The sequence below is a fragment of the Pan paniscus genome, chromosome X (genome assembly GCF_029289425.2).
Source record: "Pan paniscus chromosome X, NHGRI_mPanPan1-v2.0_pri, whole genome shotgun sequence".
NCBI classification, from domain to species: Eukaryota; Metazoa; Chordata; class Mammalia; order Primates; family Hominidae; genus Pan; species Pan paniscus.
Genome location: NC_073272.2, coordinates 86,273,249 through 86,296,460, shown reverse-complemented (window position 1 = coordinate 86,296,460; position 23,212 = coordinate 86,273,249). Strand labels below are relative to the sequence as shown.

The 23,212-nt window shown below is 34.5% G+C and overlaps 1 protein-coding gene across 2 annotated transcripts in view; it reads right to left on the bottom strand.

Annotated features, from left to right (window-relative positions):
• The window catches only part of DACH2 (dachshund family transcription factor 2), a 673,465-nt gene that overhangs the window by 4,016 nt on the left and 646,237 nt on the right, over positions 1–23,212 (bottom strand). Inside the window, exons 8-11 of one of the 2 annotated variants that reach the window (XM_034950560.3) lie at positions 15,607–15,755; positions 15,334–15,481; positions 13,765–13,911; positions 12,499–12,564 (exon numbers count right to left, since the gene is read on the bottom strand). In XM_034950560.3, the coding sequence (XP_034806451.1) occupies positions 12,499–12,564; positions 13,765–13,911; positions 15,334–15,481; positions 15,607–15,755 (510 nt within the window). Of the gene's footprint in view, positions 1–12,498; positions 12,565–13,764; positions 13,912–15,333; positions 15,482–15,576; positions 15,756–23,212 lie in introns of both variants that reach the window. The other variant, XM_055106836.1, reaches the window with a different exon arrangement.

Genomic DNA, 23,212 nt, shown 5'->3' with positions numbered 1-23,212 from the left:
TTTCTCTTTTCTTATGCCTATAGATTTTTCATTCTGTTTGCTTGTTAATAGCTTAATAAAGAGGAAGCAAGATTGGGGATGGGAGGAGAGAAGAAAATAGTAAAGGGTTATTTTTAGCAGCTTGGGTATCTGTTTTTATCATTGCATTCTTTACAAATCAGGAATGTGCTAGTAGAAAGGGGTTAAAGGACTTGCTCCACCATCAACAGTTCAAAGGAAAAACTGGGTGTGGTAAAATCTAAAAACTAGAGCTCCTTATATTTTCTTAGAGAACACTACAGGCCAAGTGTTTCTTTTAGAAATGAGAGCTCCAAAGCAGTGATAACAAATATCGATCATTTGCACAAATGATTTACCACCTGATATAATTCCTGTTAAATACCAGGTCAGACAAGAAGTTATTTCACAGTAATTGCAGCTTAAAGTAGGTGTGCCTGCATTTTAATTTGTCTCACACCATTTAGAAATAGCATTTTCTCTGTCTTAAAAATTCTTCCACCTACTTACCCCACTAGGATTCTGTGTGAATTAATGTGATAATGTTTTCGAAGCACTATGAACTCCTTGAAAGAAAGCGGTTAAAGAAGTGTAAAATGTGTTCAGTCATTATTATGACTATCCCCTAAAAACCTGTGAAACCCATTCTCTAGGACATTTTTCCTGTATGTGTAAGGTTCTATTTATCAGTAATGAACAACAGTAATTAAAGGTTCCATATTTTAAGGATTTGAGTATGAATTCTAAATAATTTACAACACTAGATAAGCAGGTAACTGCTACAGCACCCTATTCGTGCCTATGATCAGTTGGAGTTCCGGCATCAGTGTTCAGGCTGCACAGAAAAAACAATAAGACCTGGTCAAAATTTCATTCGAACAAAGAAAATTCAAAATCTACTCAATGCACTTCACTGAAAACCACAAACTCACTTTATAGTATTTCGCTGTGCTATATATGTTCAAGATTTGAATAAATCTCTCTGCAATTAATGTATTATTTTATTAGGTTTATCCCTTAATCAAATATTCATTTATATGAGTCTCATTTTATTAAAAATGAAATTATACAAAAGTGAGCAAAAGCGTAGATTTACAGTAGTTTAAAGCTTAATCTTATTCTCTAGGGGTGATATTGACAATATAAATATGGCGTAAATGATATTCCCTAACTCTAAAATATGCTTATGAGCCCCTTGTGCATGTTCTTCTTCTTTACAACCTGCAGCAAAATGCGTAACTAGCTTAATAAGCAAGGCATTTAGGAATTGTTTTTTCCTCCACAGTCTAAAACATTAGTAAAGGCCTATACTGTTTTTTGTGAGTCAAAATCTTTGCTAATGACTGCAATGTTCTCTCAGTATGAGATTTCCTTCCCTGACAGGATGGTTATTTGAAAGTAATTGCTCACTTTTTATTTTTCAAAAAACTACCAAGAACTGTATCTATAATGTGTTTAGAAGTTTATATTTACAATAAAATGCATTTGTGATTTTTCCTACCCAAGGTTCATGTTTGCTTCCAAATGTCTCCTCACCAGTTGTTTACCTCTATAAACAATGGGACTGCAATACGAACTAGTAGAATTCACACAGGTGTACTTTAGGCTATCAAACCTTTCTTTTGAGGTAGCTAAGCTATTCTTGAACTATTGGCAATATTTTCTAATCTATGTTTTCTTTATGTTGTTTAATTAGTGCTGTGCTTCTGATTTACAAATGGGCACTATATAATTTAGCAGCAAGTAAGATAATCTCTTGAAGGTCATGTTTTCCTAACCTGAATAAGAGAGAGATAAAATAATATGCTAGTTAATGCTCCACTTGTTTTCCACTTCAGTCTTAGATTCAATCCTAATTAAATGTAGAATTAATTGTAGAAACTCAACTTTAGTTGTGGAAATATGTTCAGAACATGATATTCTCAAATCAAAGAAGTGACAGTAGTGAGGTTAGTTTGGGATCCAGTCGGTTATTATTGCAGTAGTATAAATATGAGTTACTAATTCGAAAGTAGGAAAAGCAGACAATTGCAAGCAAGGGGAAGATATAATACAGTGTTTGATTACTCTTTGTCTAGAGAAGAGTACTATTTTGGAATCATTTTTTTTCAGAAGGTTCTAGTGTTTATTTTTAGAACATGACATATTTTTTTAAAAACAGAGGTTTCTTGAAAATAATAACCATTTGGGCTCATTAGCCTTAAAAATATCTGACTTACAATTTATTCAAAATGAAGATCAGGATAGGTCAATAGGTCATCTTTTTTGTGCAAATGGTATCATAATGGAGTATCAAACTATCTTACTTGTAATGCACCCTGGTTTTGTGAAATAATTATTTAATACATCCCTTTCCCCTTTATTGAATCTCTAGTTCTTAGAAAACATACCCTAAAAAGGAAGCATGAATGCCCTTCTGCTCACACATGGGGATAAAATGTAGAGATGTCATTAACCATAACTATCTATGGGAGAGCACAATCTTTAGAGGAAGTTTTACACATCACTTATAGGCCAAATAGTTCACTCCTACTGAAATCAACATTAGAAAACACAAAATCAAATCTGAGTGTATTTTATAGGGCACAGTAATAATGATATCTTGTACTCGCCATACTTATCAGATAGTATGTATCTAACTTATTGATGAGAAAGAATAGGCAAGTATTATGATACCTATTTTACTAAAGTTAAGGCAGAGAGAAGGTAAATGACTTCTCAAGGTTAGTAACTGAGTTAGCGAGTTAGTAACTGAGAAATTCTGACTACTAGATCAGTGCTCTTTCTGCCACTTCATTGTGCCTCTCACATACTGGTTATAAAATGGCAATAGAAGTGCACATGTCCAGTACAGAGATCTGCAACTGTTGAGCCACATTAAGAGCTTTAGAAGTACTGAAATTCTATTTTTCATCTGAGAAGAGAGAGAAAGGGAGAGGAGAATAAATAAAAACTAACACGTATGGAACACTATGTCAGGAGCCACTCCACATGTACATATGGCATATATGGAATGCCATCCTCTTTCATTATTTTCTTGTTGTGGATAATGCTACAGTGAAAAGTGTGAATTATGTTTCTATGCCATTTCTCTAAATCTCTAAATAATCTGAGATCAAGTCCCCCACTTTCCATAAGCATATAAGTTACAAAATGTTTTTTCTTCTTCTTTTTTCTTTTTTTTTTCTGAGACAGAGTCTTGCTCTGTTGCACAGGCTGGAGTGCAGTGTTGTGATCTCAGCTCACTGCAACCTCCGCCTCCCAGGTTCAAACAATTCTCCTGCCTCAGCCTCCCAGGTAGCTGGGACTACAGGTGTGTGCCATCACACCTGGCTATTTTTTGTATTTTTAGTAGAGACTAAAAATTTCTCCATGTTAGCCAGGCTGGTCTCAAACTCCATACCTGAGGCAATCCACCTGCCTCGGTCTCCCAAAGTGCTGGGATTACAGATGTGAGCCACCGTGCCTGGTCACAAAATGTTTCTTAAAAGTCTAATTGATTTGAGTTTTGTACAGGATGCAGATTGGAAATATTTTAGGTAACATTTTAAAGTATAGTTAAGTTCTATTTTTAAATAACTTTTAACTACTACTTTTGTCTGCTAAACTGATAGAAGAACACTATAATACTCGATTTTAAACAAATCAAAATATAGAGGAAAGTGAAAAATGAAAGTAATGGATAAACAAATATTAACTTGTACAATGTTAAAAATGATGACATCCAACATTTCCCATAGAAGGTTGAAATGCAGTTACCAGGAAGTAGTAAGATTTGAGGGTTTATTAGTTCTCTCTATTGAGAGTTTTTCCTCACTCATTATTAAATGGTTGCTCACAGATGCTGAGATCAACATTGCATTTATTCATTTTTATTATTTTAATGAAAACAAGAGCACTTAGACATTTGTGAAATGTTGCAGGAAGTCAGGGATCCTGAATGGAGGGACTGGCTGGAGCCGTGGCAGAGGAACATAAATTGTGAAGATTTCATGGACATTTATCAGTTCCCAAATGATACTTTCATAATTTCTTACCCCTGTCTTACTTTAATCTCTTAATCCTGTTATCTTCATAAGCTGAGGATGTATGTCACCTCAGGACCACTGTGATAATTGTGTTAACTGTACAAATTGATTGTAAAACATGTGTGTCTAAACAATATTAAATCAGTGCACCTTGAAAAAGAACAGAATAACAGCGATTTTCAGGGAACAAGGGAAGACAACCATAAGGTCTGACTACCTGTGGGGTTGGGCAAAATAGAGCCATATTTTTCTTCTTGCAGAGAGCCTGTAAACGGATGTGGAAGTAGGGAAGATATCGCTAAATTCTTTTGCTAGCAAGGAATATTAATAATGAATACCCTGGAGAAGAATGCATTCCTGGGGGGAGGTCTATAAACGGTTGTTCTGGGAGTGTCCGTCTTATGCGGTTGAGATAAGGACTCAAATACACCCTGGTCTCCTGTAGTACCCTCAGGCTTACTAGGGTGGGGAAAAACCCTGCCCTGGTAAATTTGAGGTCAGACCGGTTCTCTGCTCTCAAACTCTGTTTTCTGTTGTTTAAGATGTTTATCAAGACAATATGTGTACTGCTGAACATATACCCTTATCAGTAATTCTGCTTTTGCCCTTTGCCTTGTGATGTTTGTTGGGCCCTTATCAGGAGTTTCTGATTTTGCCCTTGTCCTGTTTCCTCAGAAGCATGTGATCTTTGTTATCCTTTTTGCCCTTTGAAGCATGTGATCTTGTGACCTACTCCCTGTTCTTGCACCCCCTCCCCTTTTGAAATCCTTAATAAAACTTGCTGGCTTTAAGGCTCAGGTAGGCATCACGGTCCTACCAATATGTGATGTCACCCCCGGTGGCCCAGCTGTAAAATTACTCTCTTTGTACTCTTTCTCTTTATTTCTCAGCCAGCTGACACTTATGGAAAATAGAAAGAACCTACGTTGAAATATTGGGGGTGGGTTCCCCTGATAGTGAAGGAACAGGAAGATAGGAAAGAAATGTTTGTAAAATAATGATGCTTTCTTGAAAGCTAATAAAGTAATTGGTGGAAATGTTGCTCCAAAAATCATTTGCATTACTGACAAAAAGTAGATTCCAGCTGAAGTATGTGGATCATTACCAATGTTAATTTTCAAATATTAAAAAAGTAAAATGTAAACTTGAAAGGGTCAAGAGGTTAGGGGCCTTAAAGGAGTTGTGTATAAAATCCAAAAGAATGTTTTTCTTTAAATTCATTTTAATTTCCAAAAGGTAATGTTACATGTCTATTATTGAAAAATAAGTTCCCTAGAGCAAATAAATAAAACTTTATGCTAATGCTGCATAAGGAATCCCAGTCTAAAATTAGTTAAGTGGCTGGGAGTGGTGGCTCACACCTGTAATCCCAGCATTTTGAGAGGCTGAGGCGGGTGGATTACCTGAGGTCAGGAGCCTGAGATCAGCCTGAACAACATGGTGAAAATTCAAAGTTAGCTGAGTGTGGTGGCCCACACCTGTAATCCCAGCTACTTGGGAGGCTGAGGCAGGAGAATCGCTTGAACTTGAGAGGCAGAGGTCGCAGTGAGCCGATATGCCACTGCACTCCTGCCTGGGTAACAAGCATGAAACTCCGTCTCAACAAATAAAAAAAAATAAAATGTAAAATTAGATAGCAAGGCTCTGTTGGAATCTAGTTCTGACAGAGTGAAGTGAGTTTAGTAAGAATAAAAAAGTTTATTTCTGTTACTATTTCAGCTACTCCACACAGTTTTAAATAGAAAAGGGAGTTGTGTGGTATTTGTCTAAATTTTATAAATATTACCCCAATCTTTACAAACTTTTAAAAACAGAGGTGATTATTAAATTACACCCGGTTTTAGACTATTTTGTTTAATTAACTATGATGTAAAGAAGCCTCTGCCCTTTCCCTGAACCCCAATGCACTGTTTTGCATGGGATAATACTATAGTCTTGTTACATATCCTAACTAGCTAACTATGTGAGATTTTTACAAGAATGGATTGATAGTGATGCACAGTGAGATAAATGAGTGAGAGTTAAGATTCCTGTGTTTTAGTTCCCACTGTCAATGGCAAGCAAATTAACTTAGGTTATTTTCATACTTACAAAACAGAAGTTAATCACATCTTTCCAAACTACCTCCCAGAAAAAATCCTCCTAGAGGATATTATTTAAAGGATAACACAAAGTATACCATGCTATACATATAATAGGTCCTGCCTTTCTTTTTTCACTATTCCAATTTTAGGCTATGAATTCCTCATTCTCAGAATGATAAGTATCTTGGAACAGAACCTCCACAGATTCGTGTGGTAGCAATATCATAATTTTAATTTTTAAGGTACTATGAAAATGATGGCATATGATTACAGTCTTCTATGAAAATGCTGTTTGTTTTATTTATTAAAACACAAATGTGGAAGTTAAAAAGTAAAACTTGACTTAGTCTTTTAATCAGGAAAATGTTTTTCCTTTTGCATGTCCTTCAGGTATACCTAGGTTGGGGTTGGCATATGGTGAATCCCAAGCTTAAAAAATTGTATTGTATATGTAAACAGGATGGGGCATAAAGTAACTGGTCAAGCAGTTATCGGAGTTAAGTTAAACAGCCCTTCCTAGATTATAGTAAAAAACACCTGTTAATTAGTGAATTACTCCTGTAGACTCAACATGCTGACTAGCAGAACAACTTATCATGGCTGGCAAGTCTCACTATTTGCTATCACTGCAATTTGATCTGTTATATAATTAACATGTAGCTAGAACTGCACGTCTTTGATCTGTATATGAGATTGTATGTTGCCATCATAATTACCATGACAGTCTTGTGGTCACTGAAAATATTTTTGTTAACAATGCATGTGTGTGGTGCAAGCGAATCCTTGACAACCAGGCCCTGAATGATTAAGTAATTAATGCGAGCTCTTCCCATCCTCCTAAGAAAAAATTAGAAGTATAATGTGTACTACGGTCTGACAGATATTTCACAGCAGAGAGGTACCACCAGTCAGGATAAAAATCCTGTGGAGGATGAAGAAAGGAGAAAATACTTTCTGAGAAAGAAAATAAAAAGACACAGGCCATTTAATAAACTGTACAGAAAAAATTTTTGCTGCTTTAGAAAAAGATGCTGGGATCTTCTCTGTGGGGTGTGTGCTAGAGTCTTTTCCCATTGTATCATTGTCATTGCAATAAAGTTTCTCTAGGAAATAAAAGGATCCTACTCTTCAAGGAAGCATTTAAAAGAAAATTTTTAAGACCTACTTCCCACAATTCCTCTGGTCTCTGACTTGCTATATACCTCCAATTTATAAGAAAATATTTTCACTTTACAATGGGAACATCAGAGTACCTGTGTATATCTTCCAACACAGTACCAGGCATCAATGGGAGGGAAATTAATAATTAATGGTTGGTGAGTTTAGGGTAGGAAGCAGTCAGTGGAACCCCTAGAGATAGAGAAAGATGGAGAGCACACTGTGGTGGAGGAAATTAGAAAAGTCTATAATAAAATTCCATCTGTTCTCCTTTTAGTTTTTCTTGTCGTATCACATACATGACAATAAATCATATGCGATTTATTTTTTCTGGCTCCCTTTCACACTCTTACTATCACTTTTTCTTACTATTCTTCCAAATTCTACAATGATAATCCTATTCCAAGGGTAGTTGTTTTTAGGAAATATTGGCATGGCATCTTAACTTCTTGGGAGGAATGTTGTTTTAGGTTAGTAAGCAAGTGCCAAAGAGAAAAGATAATAAGGAGGTCTAAGGGGTCAAGGAAGGATAGACACTGTTCAAATTGATTTTGAGAGAATTGATAAAAATAGACATATTCACATATATTTTATATTATGAATATATATTAAATGTTCTATGCCATAAGGTATGCATATTAACTTATGCCCTAAATTGTAAATTTTAATATATTATAATAGATGTTAAAATGATATTTGCTGCTTTTGCAGTCAAATGACACTTTTTTTTGTTTTTAATTCTTCAGTGGCAGCTTCATCGTTACTGCATAGATGAGATCATGACTTTTATATCTTTGAATGGCCAGTCTGTACTCTTAATAAGATCCCTTTTTTCTGAGCAAAAATGGTTCAGGAAAAAAAAAGGTCTAGTAGGTTTACTTTTACATCAAATTTTGTTTTCCTTTCACATGTAGATTTGACTTAATATCTACTTCTAGTGTGTCAGTAGCAAAAGGAATAAAAAATTATTTAGGATGCCACCACATTTATGGAAAAAATATCAGAGGAAAATATATTCCAGTGCTAAATCATCTTGTGTCTTTGTCAAACATGCATACATAAAATAAAATGTAAAAATTATTCACAGAAATTGACATTCCATGGGCAAAACACAGTTACTCATTTTGTGGTTTATTTTTTTTCCCAAACAAATGCAGTGGCAGATACAGGGGCAGTATGTCACTGTGCCCTTGTACTTTATGACGTTATCTCCCCTGAACTTTAGTATTTTATTTTATTACTATAAAGTCAGTTCATGATGGCAGTTGTCTATTTTCTAAAATGTAGGAGCTTCATATTCTGTTTTTGTTTTACCTATTGTTATTAAGATGTTAACTTCATTTTTTTTTAAATTTAGGAAACATGCACTGTCTACTATACCACTAGCCACTAACAATGAAATATAGCCATACAAAAGTTAACTAAGGTATAAACATGCAAAAGGAGAAGTCTCCCTGAGATCATAAAATGATGTTATTTTCTGTTCAGCAGTTCATGTTACTGCTGTTCATGCTAATTAATTAAAGGAGCTGTTGCAGTAATGTGCAAACAGGGAATCTGAGAAACTGAGAGGGCTTTTAGGTCTCCAAGTGAAGTTAAGTCAATCTGGGCGCAGGCAATCAAATGTAATGAAATCACTTGTCAGTGCTAAGCTTGCAAAAACTGTGAAGTTTGACTAGGGAGTAAAAGGATTATAATTAGATTTCCAATAGGATAATAACTAAATGGCAGAATGCAGTAAAAAGAAATATTACTTTGTTAGCTAATGGTACTGCTGTTCAGTTTTAGTTTTTATCAGCACACTTGTAGTTGTGCTAATTTAATTTGCTTTTATCAGCAAAAATGCACTACTGCAAATGGCACTTGAATGTCATTTGCAAAAATATCATTGATCTGAAGGTGCACTTAATGACACTCGGTATGTTTATTTTATGTGAAACAGGGATTGGTTGATAAGATGGTTGATGAACTATCTTGCAGGCCCTCAACTGAGTTATAGGAATTTGGATGGAATGACATTAGCACAAGTGATCCACCAAATCCTTCATCTCTAGAGATAGTGGACATAACCATTGGAGTAGTATATACACATTGTGTGATCACCAGAAAACATTCTGTAGGAGTTGCTATGGTAGACTCCGAAAATATAAAGATACAGATATCCTTTTATGGAAACTTGGTCTATGCATATTATCATCTCTGTCAAACAACATTCAAAGCATAAAAGACATGAAATAACCAAGCTGAAGAGATGTATTATATACATATAATGTATTACATGTAATACATTATATAGGATACATTATGTATATATACTATATATAGTAAATATATATAAAATCTTATATATATAAGATTTCTGGTACATGTGCAGTTTGTCTGCACTAAAACCCATGTGGAAATTACCATAAAACTGGATATTACTTTTTTGCTTCCAGGAGTGGCCATGTAATGTTTTTCCAAGTGCCTTTTAAATTCTTAAGATGTCACAGTGGAATCAATTGAATCTCAAAGGGAGAGTACTAGGTGAATGATAGATTTCTATCTAGGAGAGCTATTGAACAACAGGAAGAGAAAGAACTTTACTGATGCTGGAATTATTTCCTGTGATGGAGATGAATTTTGGAAATGGTATTGCATTGGTATACATGAACTGACTCTCACAAACAATGATAGGAAATGATCTTCCAAGTTAAAAAACAGGTTTCAAGGGAGATGGAAAAGATTAAAACAGTATCAAAATGTCACAAAAAAGAACTATAACTTACAAAATCAAAATTATTAGGAAGAATAGAAAAATAATGGCTAAGCTCGCATTTCATGTTTTCCAACATTATACATTTTCTGAGTTTCACAGATACATTCAAAAGTAATGTTTTTATTACTTTTTATTATTTTACAAATAATAGGCAAAATGATTGGGATTTTTAGATAATTATTTGACCTGATTGATTTGGTAAACTCTATTTAAGATTAGTTCTGATAATATTTGTAGTCACCTATTTTCCTGGCTAAAAGAATAAAACATTATTGCTAAATTTTTTTGATTAAATTGTGATTCTACTGTCATATTAACATAAGACATTAACTATAGTTTTTCATAAGGAGATGATAGGGGCTTTATCATTTACAGTGCTTAAATGTCGTGCAAAGAGAAGCGATAATGTGTATTTTTCCATTTTTATCACATTTATATGGAACCTTATTTAATGTAATATAAAAGACAGACATCCAATAAAGAATTATTAACCTACCATATTTTACCATATATAGACAATGTTAAACACAAATACTAGACAGTGTCATTTTTAATTTGGAAAAAATACAAACCAATTTCTTTGCTCTAAAATAAATTACATCTCATTCCTTTTAAGATGAATCTAACTATCTCATATTTAGCAGGTAAAAACTTGTAGAACTTATTAAAAGTATGCACAATGAAAACAAGTATTAAATGTGTCCTTTCCTAAGTGCAAGTAAATATGCAAAATCCATTCTTGGTAGACTTCATAAAAGAATTTGGAAACGAAGAGTGGATCTACCTTTTGCTTATATCTCCTAATTGCCCACGAATAAAATATCACTACTTGTTACATGGAAATGAAATAATTTTAGGACAGTTCAAAAGCTTGTATTTCTCTCAGAGTTAAGAAAGATGTTACTACTATGAACTAAAGGTATCATATAAATTAAACAAACAGCAATAAATCAGAGATGCAGGTTAAAAGATAATAAAGATAAAACTCACTAGTGGTGTATTCAGATTACCCTCTCCAGTTCCAAAGCTGACCTTAAACCCACTCAAAGCAGGGCACAATCAAGTTCAATGTTCCTTAAAGACTATGTCTATATTTGCGTGTCACTGATTCAGAAGGGATCAAATGCTTCAGGCTATTCATCTCTACCATGGAGCTGGTATATGATGGTAACCTCAAATACCAGGCCCACAACTAGTGGGGCACTTCTTAGTGAATTTTGCTGTGATGAATTGGTTGGACAAACACTGAATCCCATTTGAATTGGTTTTGCTCATATAGACACAGCCTTTAAGCTGAGGGAATAAAGTAGGCAAGCAAAAAAGGGATAAGAACCAGCAAAAGCTTCATCGAATGAGTTAAGCATGCATGCTTTTACACCTAACATAGTGCATTAGTTAGGTCTACCCACCTGCAACAGAATCATGCATCACTAGAGTATCCATGAGAGCTAACATTTCTGGTTTTATAAAGATGACTTGTAAAACTACATGTAAAACAACTTATGAAGCTACCACATAAAATGGTGACCCTTAGATGAACCCAGATGGATATTTTGGTCACATCCAGTTCTGTTGCCTTTATGAAGATCCACTCATCACATAGGAGAAAGGCACTGATTAATTCCAGCGAGCAACATATTCATAGTTGTCTTCATTTTTCAAAGTTAGGAAATAGTTTTCTCATAAAAATGTTCTTTATTTTTTATTAGAGTTAGGCATTTTATCACAATAAATGTGAAAATAAATGTAATCTGCATGCAAAGGTCTAGAAGTGCATTGGAATCACACTGGAAAATTTTCAGTGGTCACATTTAACTCATTTTTATGTGCTTTTGTACTCCAGTGAGACTCTATATTGATTTGATTCATCTGTTTTCTTACTACTAAATATTTTCAAATATTTTTAAAGATGTAAGCAATTGTGATAATCATGTAAATCACGAATTATAAGTAATGTTCTGATTTTCATACTTAAGTGGTCTGTCTCTAAGATTAACATCAAAATTTAAAGGATGAAAAAAATGTTGTCTTGAATACCTTCAAAATTTTGATAGGTTACAATGATTGTACCTGTGGCTCTTACAAACAGCAAAGTGGTGAAATTACAAAAATACCTCATGGTATTGTACACTTTTAAAAGATAAATTACATTCACATTTATGCATTTTTAGAATATGCCTGACATACAAATGTGTATTCTTTTTACAGCTACACGTATTTGCTCACATTGTATATGTAAAATTATTAGTCCCTCTGTAACCAGAGTTATTGGGTTTTCAAAGCCATGTTAAGTATTTTTTTCTCAAAAAACTGCAAATTGCTTCCTTTGTCATAAAGTAAGAAGTGTCAAAACTTATTTATTTTATTTATATGAAGAATATCATCACAGAAGCTCATCCCCACCTCATCCCCACCTCATCCCCAGGGGTCACATATTAAGCAGTCAAAGAAAGAAGTTTTCAGTTGACTGTACCTTGCATAGCAGCACTATCATGAGGAGTCCCATTGTTTTCTATTTCAATATCTGGAATTCCAGTATCTGAAATAAATGACATGCAAGATTAATATACAATTAGGTGGTTCCTGATTCCATTTAAAGGGAAAACTCCAGTAAGCCAGTACTTTGGTCCTATAGATAACATAAGACCTTGGGTGGCATTTTTGTTTTTTGTATGTCTGTTTGTTTTTAATGGTAGGAGGGATGATTATAAACTGCAGCTGAATTTTACAATTGAGCATATATTTCTAGGTATATTGTAAATACCTCTATTTTTTTTATTCTTTAAAAATAAATCTTAGGAAAATAGTCTGTCCATTAAAACCTCCTAAGACTATTAGGTTAACTTGCCCCCATCCTCATGGTATATGTTCCCTTTGTAAGATGTGATTGATGATATTATTTATGATATATAGATAATCATATATATACACATATTTATATATATGTATATATATAAATATGTGTATATACATATATATGTGTGTGTATATATATATATAATAAGTGCAAGTGAATACCAAAATACTCATTATGGTTTGTGGTCTTCATGTAGTACTGGCTCTAGGGACAAATGTTTTATGATTGTGCTGTTCAGGTAAAAGCTAGTAATTTTGATGTAAAAAGGTTCTGTTTGTGTGTGTACATATTTACTTGAACATTTACTTGAAATTGGGTCTGAGTGAGATGAAACAATGTTATGAGCCCTCAGAATTAAAAATGGAATCAGAAAAGTTTGGAATTAAGATCTTTCATAATTCAAGCATCTCCATTTACAGGATCTGCAGGGATTTCCTTAGAACATGTTTTTTCAACCTGGTACTCCTTAGGCATGGCAACACTGATGCAATCTGCATTAAAGGAACAAGCATTGTGTAGCTAATCACAATACAGTTCACCAAACATCAGCATATTCTAACAGGAATGGACCTAATCCACCTACATTTTAGGTGCAGGGTGGTTATCAGTGTTATTGCTTCTACTGCAAAAGTCAGTAGGACTTCCTATTATTCCAAGGCTATTTGTATCTCCTGAACAGTGATTATTTTGACTGGATTTAATTCATGATCTAAAACACTTGGCCTCAAATTGATTTTTTAATCATTCCTGGACAAAATATGTCTGTTTCCCTCTCTCCCTTCCTTTCTTTCTGCCTTCCTCTCTTTTTATTCCTTCTTCTATTTTTCTTCAATCAGTTTTGCTTTGTTTACCTTGAGTGTGAAAATCCAAATCAGACATTACCTTTTAACATCCTCAGGCCACTGTCACTAGTGGTGGCTTGCTTAAGTGCCTGCTCCACTTGCTCCCGGCGCTTTGATTCAAATTCCAAGGCTTCCTGCAATTTTCTCTTGGTTTTTTTCTCCTTCTTCAGGCGCTTTTGCATAGTAGCTGAAATGTAAAAGGTAGTTTGCAAAGACTTGAGCAATGAAATAGGGATGCCAGTTTTGATGAATTATAAGCCACAGATATAGGTATAGATAAGGAGAGATATAGCAATATTTCACTTGACATATGATTAGCGTTCTTTTGGTACTAATGCTCATTAGGGTCATCTAAGGAGTGCTTTATTTACTGTATTTCAGTCATACAACTGACTTCTTTCTATTTTCACATTTCCAGAGTGTATGTTCTGTAATACACATGCATTTGTATGATGGTGGTAGTGGTGGTGGAGAATTGTCTTCTACTTTGACTCTCTATATGCATTTAATGATTCTTTAAACATTTTGTAATCCTCTTAAGAAAAATATTCTTATTATTCATCAGGTTACTGATTACTATTCATATTTCAAAACGCAAAAATAATCCTGAAAATATCTATTAGGTTGCAAAATATAGTCTTTAAAACTGAAAATGGCAAGTGTCCATTTATCTGAAATGTTACCAGTTCTAAAGGCAAATATCTGTCTGTTTAATGTACATATCATCAGTCTCTCTCTCTCTCTGCCTCTCTCTTGCTCTTTCTCTGTATGTGCATATACAGTCATAGGCTGCATAATGAGATTTCCGTCAATGATGGACCGCATATACAATGGTGGTTCCATAAGATTATAATGGAGCGGGAAATTCCTATCACCTAGTGACACTGTAGTCATCCTAATGTCCTAGTGCAATGCATTACTAGTGGGTATGTGGTGATGCTGGTGCAAATAAATCTACTGTGCTGCCAGTCATAAAAATAAACTTTCAAGTAAGAAAAACACTTTTATCTCGATTTTATAGATGAAGAACCTGAGTCCTTGACAGGTCAAGAAATTTACCCAAGATAACATAGCTACTAGTTTTCAAAGCCTGAACAAAGCCTGAAGACCAAAGATCACATAGGTAGTTGTTTCGAAGCCGAAGGACCATATAGTTGGCCAGGGGACCAAGGTAAGTGACCTCCAAGGTTTCATGTAGCTATGTTATCATTATTATTATTATTATTACTATTATTATTATTACCATTATTATTATTATTATTATTATTATTTGAGATGGAGTCTTGCTCTGTCGCCCAGGCTGGAGTGCAGTGGCACAATCTCGGCTTACTGCAACCTCCGCCTCCCGGGTTCACGCCATTCTCCTGCCTCAGCCTCCCGAGTAGTTGTGACTACAGGCGCCCGCCACCACGCCCAGCTAATTTTTTTTTTTTTTTTTTTGTATTTTTAGTAGAGATGGGGTTTCTCCGTGTTAGCCAGGATGGTCTCAATCTCCTGACCTCGTGATCTTCCCGCCTCAGCCTCCAAGATATCTTGGAGAATATTTCTATTAGTATTGAAAATACCCCCAACATAATATTCACTCTGTAATTGAACTTGTAAAACTTACTTCTGCTTTGAAGCTCAACTGCAAGTTGTCTTTCAAGGTTTTCTCTAATTTCTCTCTCTCTGTAGAGCTCCAGTCGCAGCTCCTTCTTTTCTTGTTGAATCTGCTTCTCCTGGATGCGAGCATTATCCAAAGCAACTTTCAGCAGACCCTGTCAAGGTACAGGAAATGACATGCAGTTCATCTTATCTGTTTTAATTTATCAAATATAAAATAATATATGTAGGTGCTAATGTCTTGTATTACATTTATTTTGTTTATAGAAATATTGTTGACCTGAATGTTGGTCAACAGAGTCTCCACGGAGGACAGACTATCAGCAAAAATGAATGGTCCAGGGAATCCAGCGGGCAATGCCTGCCCAGGAGTCAGCTGTATCTTGTCCAAGGGTGACTTCATTATTGGAATTTGAAGTGGTACCTCTTCTGCAAAAACAAAATTAGTATCAGAAGGTTCACAGATTAAGAGCTCAAAAGTCTCACTAAGCCACCTCTACTAAGCATCAATAAAGATTTTGTTTCTAAAACTAAATGACTGACATTCTCATAATTAGAAGTCATATTTATTCTCCAGCTGCCTCTAATTTCAAAAAATAAATATTTCAGTAAAGAACTTGTGAAACTGAAACAATGCTTATGGCTAAAGAGGTATGAAATCTGGAGAAAAAATTTAAGATACATACAATTGACAATATGTGCTTATGAATATCTATAAATTAAATATTCAGATCACTTCCTGGAAAAACATAAGCAACATTTTATTTTTTCCTCTCTAAATCTATTAATCTATCAATCAATTTATTTATCTTGATTATTTTAACAGCTTTATCGAAACATAATTTACATACAATAAAATTCACCTATTTTAAGTATACACTTCATTTTTAGTAAATTTCTAGAGTTGTCTAATCATTACCACAAATCTATTTTAGAACATCTTAATTTCCCCTATAAAGACTCCTCATGTCCATTTACAGTTAATCTTCTTTCCCACCTCAGCCCCTAAAAACCATTAATCTGCCTTATCTCCAAAGGTTTGCCTTTTCTGAATGTTTCATATAAATAGAATCCTACGATACATGGTTTTTTTGTGCCTGGCTTCTTTCTCTTAGCATGTTTTTTAAGCTTATCCATGTTGTGGCAGGTATCGGTAGTTTATTTTTATTGCTGAATAGTATTTTGTTTCATGAATATACTAGCTTGCGTTTAAACATTTTCTAGTTGATGACTATTTGGATTGTTTCCAGTGTTACTTTTTATTTCATGGAATATCCCTTATCAGAAAATAACACGTATGACATAAAATCACAAGTTACATCTATTCTCTCTTTTATTTTTATGTTGTATTCTTCAATATTCTCATTACTCTATAAAGAGCTATGAGTAGAATTTTTGTTTATAAATATGTTTTATATTTGCTTTAAAACAGATATACCTAATTATAAAGGGAATCCCCTCCTACTTTGAGAACCCTGAATACTTGGTTATTCTGGCTGACAGTCTTTCATATGACCTGTATGAATTAGATAAATTTTCTTCTGTAACTACGTATGTAAAAAGAAACTGCCACAGAGAGGTAATCTCGGGATGTTAACGAAAGAAATTCAGTTACTCTTAGTTGAGTTCATCAGCAGTGCATGATGGGGTGAATCATGGCACCTCAAACAGTTATGCTGCTCACTGGAGTATCTTAATTTCAGCAAGAGAGCACAGGCAAAGTTTAAAAAGTATGCATCTCTCTGGTCAGAAAAAACATTCAGTGACTCCATATATTCTAATGAGACTCACTCAAGAAAAAAGACTTGGCTTAAATCTAGACATAACCAATTTCACATGGTTTGGAAACAAAAAAAGATGTCTATTGGTTCTGGTTCCTATAGGTATGGAATATGGATTTGTGATATATTAAGACTTCATTTTTCTATTGCAAGCAGCCTACATATGCAGTGTGCAGAGTCTTGAGCCCCATTAATTTAACAGTTACCTTTTGCTGTGGAATTTCTTGTGTGGCAAGTTGTGCCATTCATTTGTGGGAAACTTCAGTGAGATTATTTAGTACTATCTCTGAATAAAAGGCTCTTACTATATATCACCTTTACATTTTTTATTTTTCCAAACCAATAGCAATTTAAAAAAATGCTATATGATTATATTAGAGTCAACAGTTTCACACTGTTTGAATCCAAATATTAAAAAGAGCATTTGTTTATTGACCTTAAATAATTCAATAAAATGCATGAACTATACCATTAATTTTCTTTAGCACAGAAAGCTATGAGAATAACTTCCTAGGAATTATTTTTTAGTAAAGCTTTGAAAACAATATTTTGTTCACAGATGCAAATGTTTTCTACAACTCACTCGTAGTTTATTTTCATACTCTAGTTACGTAACTCTATTTAAAATTAATGCTAAACTCTTACAAGACATTTGCCTCTCTACTTTTTTTTTATAAAGTCAGTGGTAGGTTTAGAAGAGGTAAATTATTCCAGAGAGAATCAGCACATTATCACAAATTCTGTGACCTTATTCAGCTACATGGTTTCTTTTGAAGTATTATCTCATAAAAACACTATTAAAACATGTCTTAGGCAGCAGATCTAAGGTTTCTAAGGCAAATTTCTCAACAATTAACCACAGTGTTATGCTTCAATTGCATTGTTTGATGTCTACATTTAAGTAGTATTTTTTTCTTCTCCACGTGAATGCATTAAGTGGATGGAATGACTTTATAATGATGATATATCAATATTTATAATAGCTGGAAAGGTTCTGTACTTTTATACTGATGTTTATAAATCTTAAAGTATTAATTTATGTAGCCTGGAAAAGCTACTATTATAAAATGAAGTGCTACGAAGTTATAACATTAACTTCCTGCTGATTCAGAGACAATATAATCATTTCCCTGAATAAATATTTTGTGTCAAGGAGAGAGTTCTTAAAATAATGAATTCATTGTTACATATCACCTACACATATGTATAACCTCAGTGGTGAGACTCTGAGGGTTGCTTTACAAACAAGATAGCTGAAAAGGAAAGCAATACATTCAGTATGCATAAAACAAAATTATAACTACATTAAATTTGTTGGAAGTCTTCTATTTGAAGATGAAAAAAATGCCATTAAATTGGCTGAAAGGAAAATTATATTGACGATGAAGACAGGTTGCATGGTCTATGGTTTGTAATGTTGCTGTACAGTAAATTGGAGTTTCAAAATAGTATTACTCTTCTTTAAAGAGATAGACACAGCTGAATTAGGTGTTGCTTGCTGCAGTGAGGATCAAATACAAAAAGAATCATATTTCATCAGACCTAGTCAACACCAGGAAAATAAATAGAAATATAAGAGGTATGCAGGCAATGATTCATTTTGATAATCTGGCCCAAGAGAGACACATAGAGACAGCACACGGATCTAAGCTTCTATCAAAAGACAAATAGGACACAGAGGGTGGGAACTGGGATGACAGTGTAGCAGAGGTCACATCGATTTTCAGCAGCAGTTTTAACATGGATGAGATAACCCTGGACTCTATTTGGCCCATTGTTCATATCCTACCTGTCCCACAAGCAATAAATTTCCTAGTCCTAGAAAAAGGGCCATAAAGAAGAAGGATTCTACTTATGACTTCTTATGATTAAGTTTCTGTGCTAACCAAACATGCTTTTCACACCAAGGTCACATTGCATGTTAAGGTCCATAATAGCCCAAAAGCAGTAGAAGTGTATTATGTTTTAGTGTATGCAAGAGGAAACTGTCAAACCATACATCAGATTTTTTTTTCCTATTTAACTCGTTTGCTACAAAAATGAATGGTAAATGAATTGGAAATCAATTTCAATCTTGTAATATATTTTTACATCTGAACAGCATCTGAATTTTGCTCAGAATTTAAATAAGTGCACTGTTATGTAGGAGTTTACTAGATAGGGTTGAAAAATCCTAATTGGCAATACAATTTTAAATGGGCAAGTTCTAGAAACATAGGCTATTGGTTAAATAAGAGCATCTCTTATTAAACCCAGGAAAAAGGATTTTGATTTTTTTTATTTAAAAAGCTGGTATTCAAAATGTAAATAGTAAAACCTTTATCAGCACATAGAACATAATAGTATAAACTACAAAGTAAGAATAGGAGAACTGCCATCTAGTCAAGGACATGAGTGATCTCTTCACTTATTAAAGCAAAGTGGAAACCACTTTTATTAAGCCTGTTTGTTAAACCTGCCATACTTTGTAATAGCACTTGGGCATCCACTTAGAGAATAAGCTCTTCATTTTAACTTATTTCGTAGAGCCCAGATGAATAGATATAAAAGTTGACAAGAACTTTTGTAGGAAAAAAAGATAAATATATAGTGAATACTCAAAATAGAAAAATCACCCAGAAAATTAAGTCCAGGCTGCTAGAGGCTCTCTACATGACTCTAATGCTTATTTTCCCATTTTGCATGGAGTGTGTCTCCTCTGGGCTTTAAGGATTGTGATACAGGAATATAAACAACACAGCTGACTAACCCAGCAGTAGAAAAATGTAGCTACCTACCAGGTCATCAGTTTTATTCGTTATCAAGTAAATTATACTTTATTATTTTATTTGAGATTTTTTCCCTAAATACTATTGTCCCAGGTGACCCATTTTTTTTTTTTGGCAATGTCATTATTATTATATTCAGGACAAGTGAGACACCTGCTTCCCTCTAACAAACTGAGGAACAATTACAACAATAAAATGACCAACTGCTGTGTAATGTGACTTGTGTGAATATAAGGAAGTGTACATAGCTTCAATGACTCCTCAAGTATTGCCATCATCAAATGTGGAAAAGCTTGATCCCCAAATTGTTGTATTTCTTTAAGGAGATGAAATAAAAATAATACAGATAAATGAAAACAGAAAGCTAGTAGCAAAGGAATGAAGACGTACCAGCCTGAGAAAGTGACACAGATACTCTAAAACCAATTATGCTCATTTGCTGTGGATCCTTAGATTAGCAATTTCACATAACAGGCTCCTTTATAAATCATGTATTGGAATTCAGTCATCTTTCAGACAAAATGTTATTCCAATAACAAATATTATGTCCAGTAAAAGGTTTGGAAGAAGTATGACACCCAGTTCTTGTCATTAAGGAGCGGATACATTATTTAGGAAAACAGTGGACACTTAAGCTTGAATCATGTTCATGTGGCATAGATTGTTATTTGCCTCTAGGAGTTCAAAGAAGAGATCACTGTACTTTGGAATGAACCCTTAATAATCTGTTCACTCTCTAGCTGAAAGGCATTCCCACTGTCCTTAGACTAAAGCCCCACAGAACTTCCACGTGATATTAGGTGTTCTAACAAGAAAAGCTTCCTTGCTCAAATTAGTGTTGAGAAAACAGGCCTAAACAATATTTAACAATTTTCCTTAAAGCTAGGATTGCTAGATACATTACAGGGTGCTCTGTGGAATTTGAATTTCAGATAAACAGCAAATCATTGTTTAATATAATTATGTCCAAAATATTCCATAGGACAGATTTAGACTAAAAATTGATGTCTCATTTATCTGAAACTCATATTTCACAGGGCACAGTTTTCCTTTATTTCTAACTTGCTAAATCTTTTAGAGCAGAACATCTCAGACCCCATTTCACAAATCACCGCTAAAGAGCTTACTCTTGTGACCAAATACCAACTGTGTCCCAAAATCCTGTGGAATTTTTTAAAATAAAAAATATGCGAATAGTAAATATTAACATATGTTATATGTCAAGATAGGAAGCAGAGAGCATAATGAAGAGCAAAATACACTGGAGCCTGATTGCTTGGGTTTGAATCCCTGCTCTATGATTTGTAGAACCCTGGGAAAGTTGCTTAACCTTTCTATGCCTCAGTTTCTTTATCTATAAAGTTAGGATAATAGTAACACCTACCTCTTAGGGCTGTTATAAATATTAATGAACTACTATTAGCAAAATTGATAGAATAATTTCTGACCCAAAGTAAATGCAATATAAATGTTTATTAAATAAATTAAATGGTATTTGAAAATTTACAGAAGTGAAAGAGGAGTATATAGTCATATATTTGACAACCTAAGCATCTATTAACACCTCATGAAACACAATGTTTGGAAATACCCTTCTCTAGGTAAAAACTGGATGAGCCCAGCTTCACCTTAAATTAGCCCACTTTTGCTTTCCAAGTCATTGAAGGCCTGAAGACACAGGTCAGTGGTTTTTAACCAGGAGCAATTTTGTTGCCCAGAGGACATATGGCAATAGCTACAGACATGTTTGATTGTCAAGACTACGTACTGCTGACATCTAGTGGTAGAGGCCAGTGATGTTGCAAAACGCCCACAAAGCATAGGAAAGAAAGCCCTTCACCCCCGATCACCACTGGATTCCCAACAAAGAATTATCTGGCCAAATGTCAATACTGGTTGGGAAGCACTGTTCTTTCCTATTTTTCATATAGGAAAATCTCAATGAAAGGACAGTTAACTAGATTTCCCTTTCTACAGGTTGAGGATCCCTTATTGGAAAATCTAAAATCTGAAATGCTTCAAAATTCAAAACTTTTTGAGCTCAGACATTAAGCCACAAGTGGAGTAATCCACACCTGACATAATGTGACAGATCACAGTCAAAATACAATAAAAACTTTGTTTCATGCACAAAGTTATTAAAAACATTTTATAAAACTACCTTCAGGCTAAGTTTATAAGGTGTATATGAAAAGTAAATTAAGTTCATGTTTAGACCTGAGTCCCATCCCCAACATATTTAATTATGTATATGCAAATACTGCAAAATCTGAAAAACCCAAAATTAAAAATGATATGGTTTGGACCTGTGTCACTACACAAATCTCACGTCAAAAATCCTCAGTGTTGGAGATGAGGCCTGGTGTTAGGTGATTGGATCGTGGGAGTGGAGTTCTCAAGACAGTGAGTGAGTGAAGAGATCTGGTTATTTAAAAGTGTATGACACCTCCCCATCTATCTCTTCCTCCTGCTCTGGTCATATAAGACATGCTTGCTTCCCCTTTGCCTTCTACCATGATTGAAAGTTCCCTGAGGCTTCCCCAGAAGCCAAGCAGGTGCCAGCATCACGATTCCTGTACAGCCTGTGAAACTGTGAGCCAATTAAACCTGTTTTCTTTATAAGTTACCCAGTCTCAAGTATTTCTTTATAGCAGTGCAAGAACAGACTAATGCAGAAAATTGGTACCAGAAGTGGGGTATTGCTATAAAGATACCTAAAAACGTGGAAGCAGCTTTGGAACTAGATAACAGGAAGAGATTGGAGGAATATAGAAGGTCAAAGACAGGAAGATGAGGGAAGGTTTGGAACTTTCTAGAGACTTTTTAAATTGTTATGACTAAAATGCTTATAGTTATATGGACAACGAAGCCCAGACTGAGGAGGTCTCAGATGGAAATGAGAAACTTATTGGAAACTGGAGGAAAGGTCACTTTTGCTATGCTTTAGCAAAGAGCCTTGCTGCATTGTGTGCCTGCTCTAGGGATCTGTGGAACTTTGAACTTGAGAGTGAGGATTTAGGGTATTTGCCAGAAGAAATTTCTAAAAAGCAAAGTGTTCAAGATGTAGCCTGGCTGCTTGTAACAGTGTATGCTTTTATGTGTGAGCAAACAAATGACCTGATACTGGAACTTATGTTTAAAAGGGGAGCAGGGCATAAAAGTTTGGAAAATTTGCAGCCTGGTCATGTGTAGGAAAAAAAAAAGCCCATTTTCTGGTAAGGAATTCAAGTGGGCTGAAGAAATTTGCATAAGTAAAGAGGAGCTAAATGTTAATAGCCAAGACAATAGGGAAAATGCCTCAAAGGCATTTCAGGGACCTTCCTGGCAGCCCCTTCCA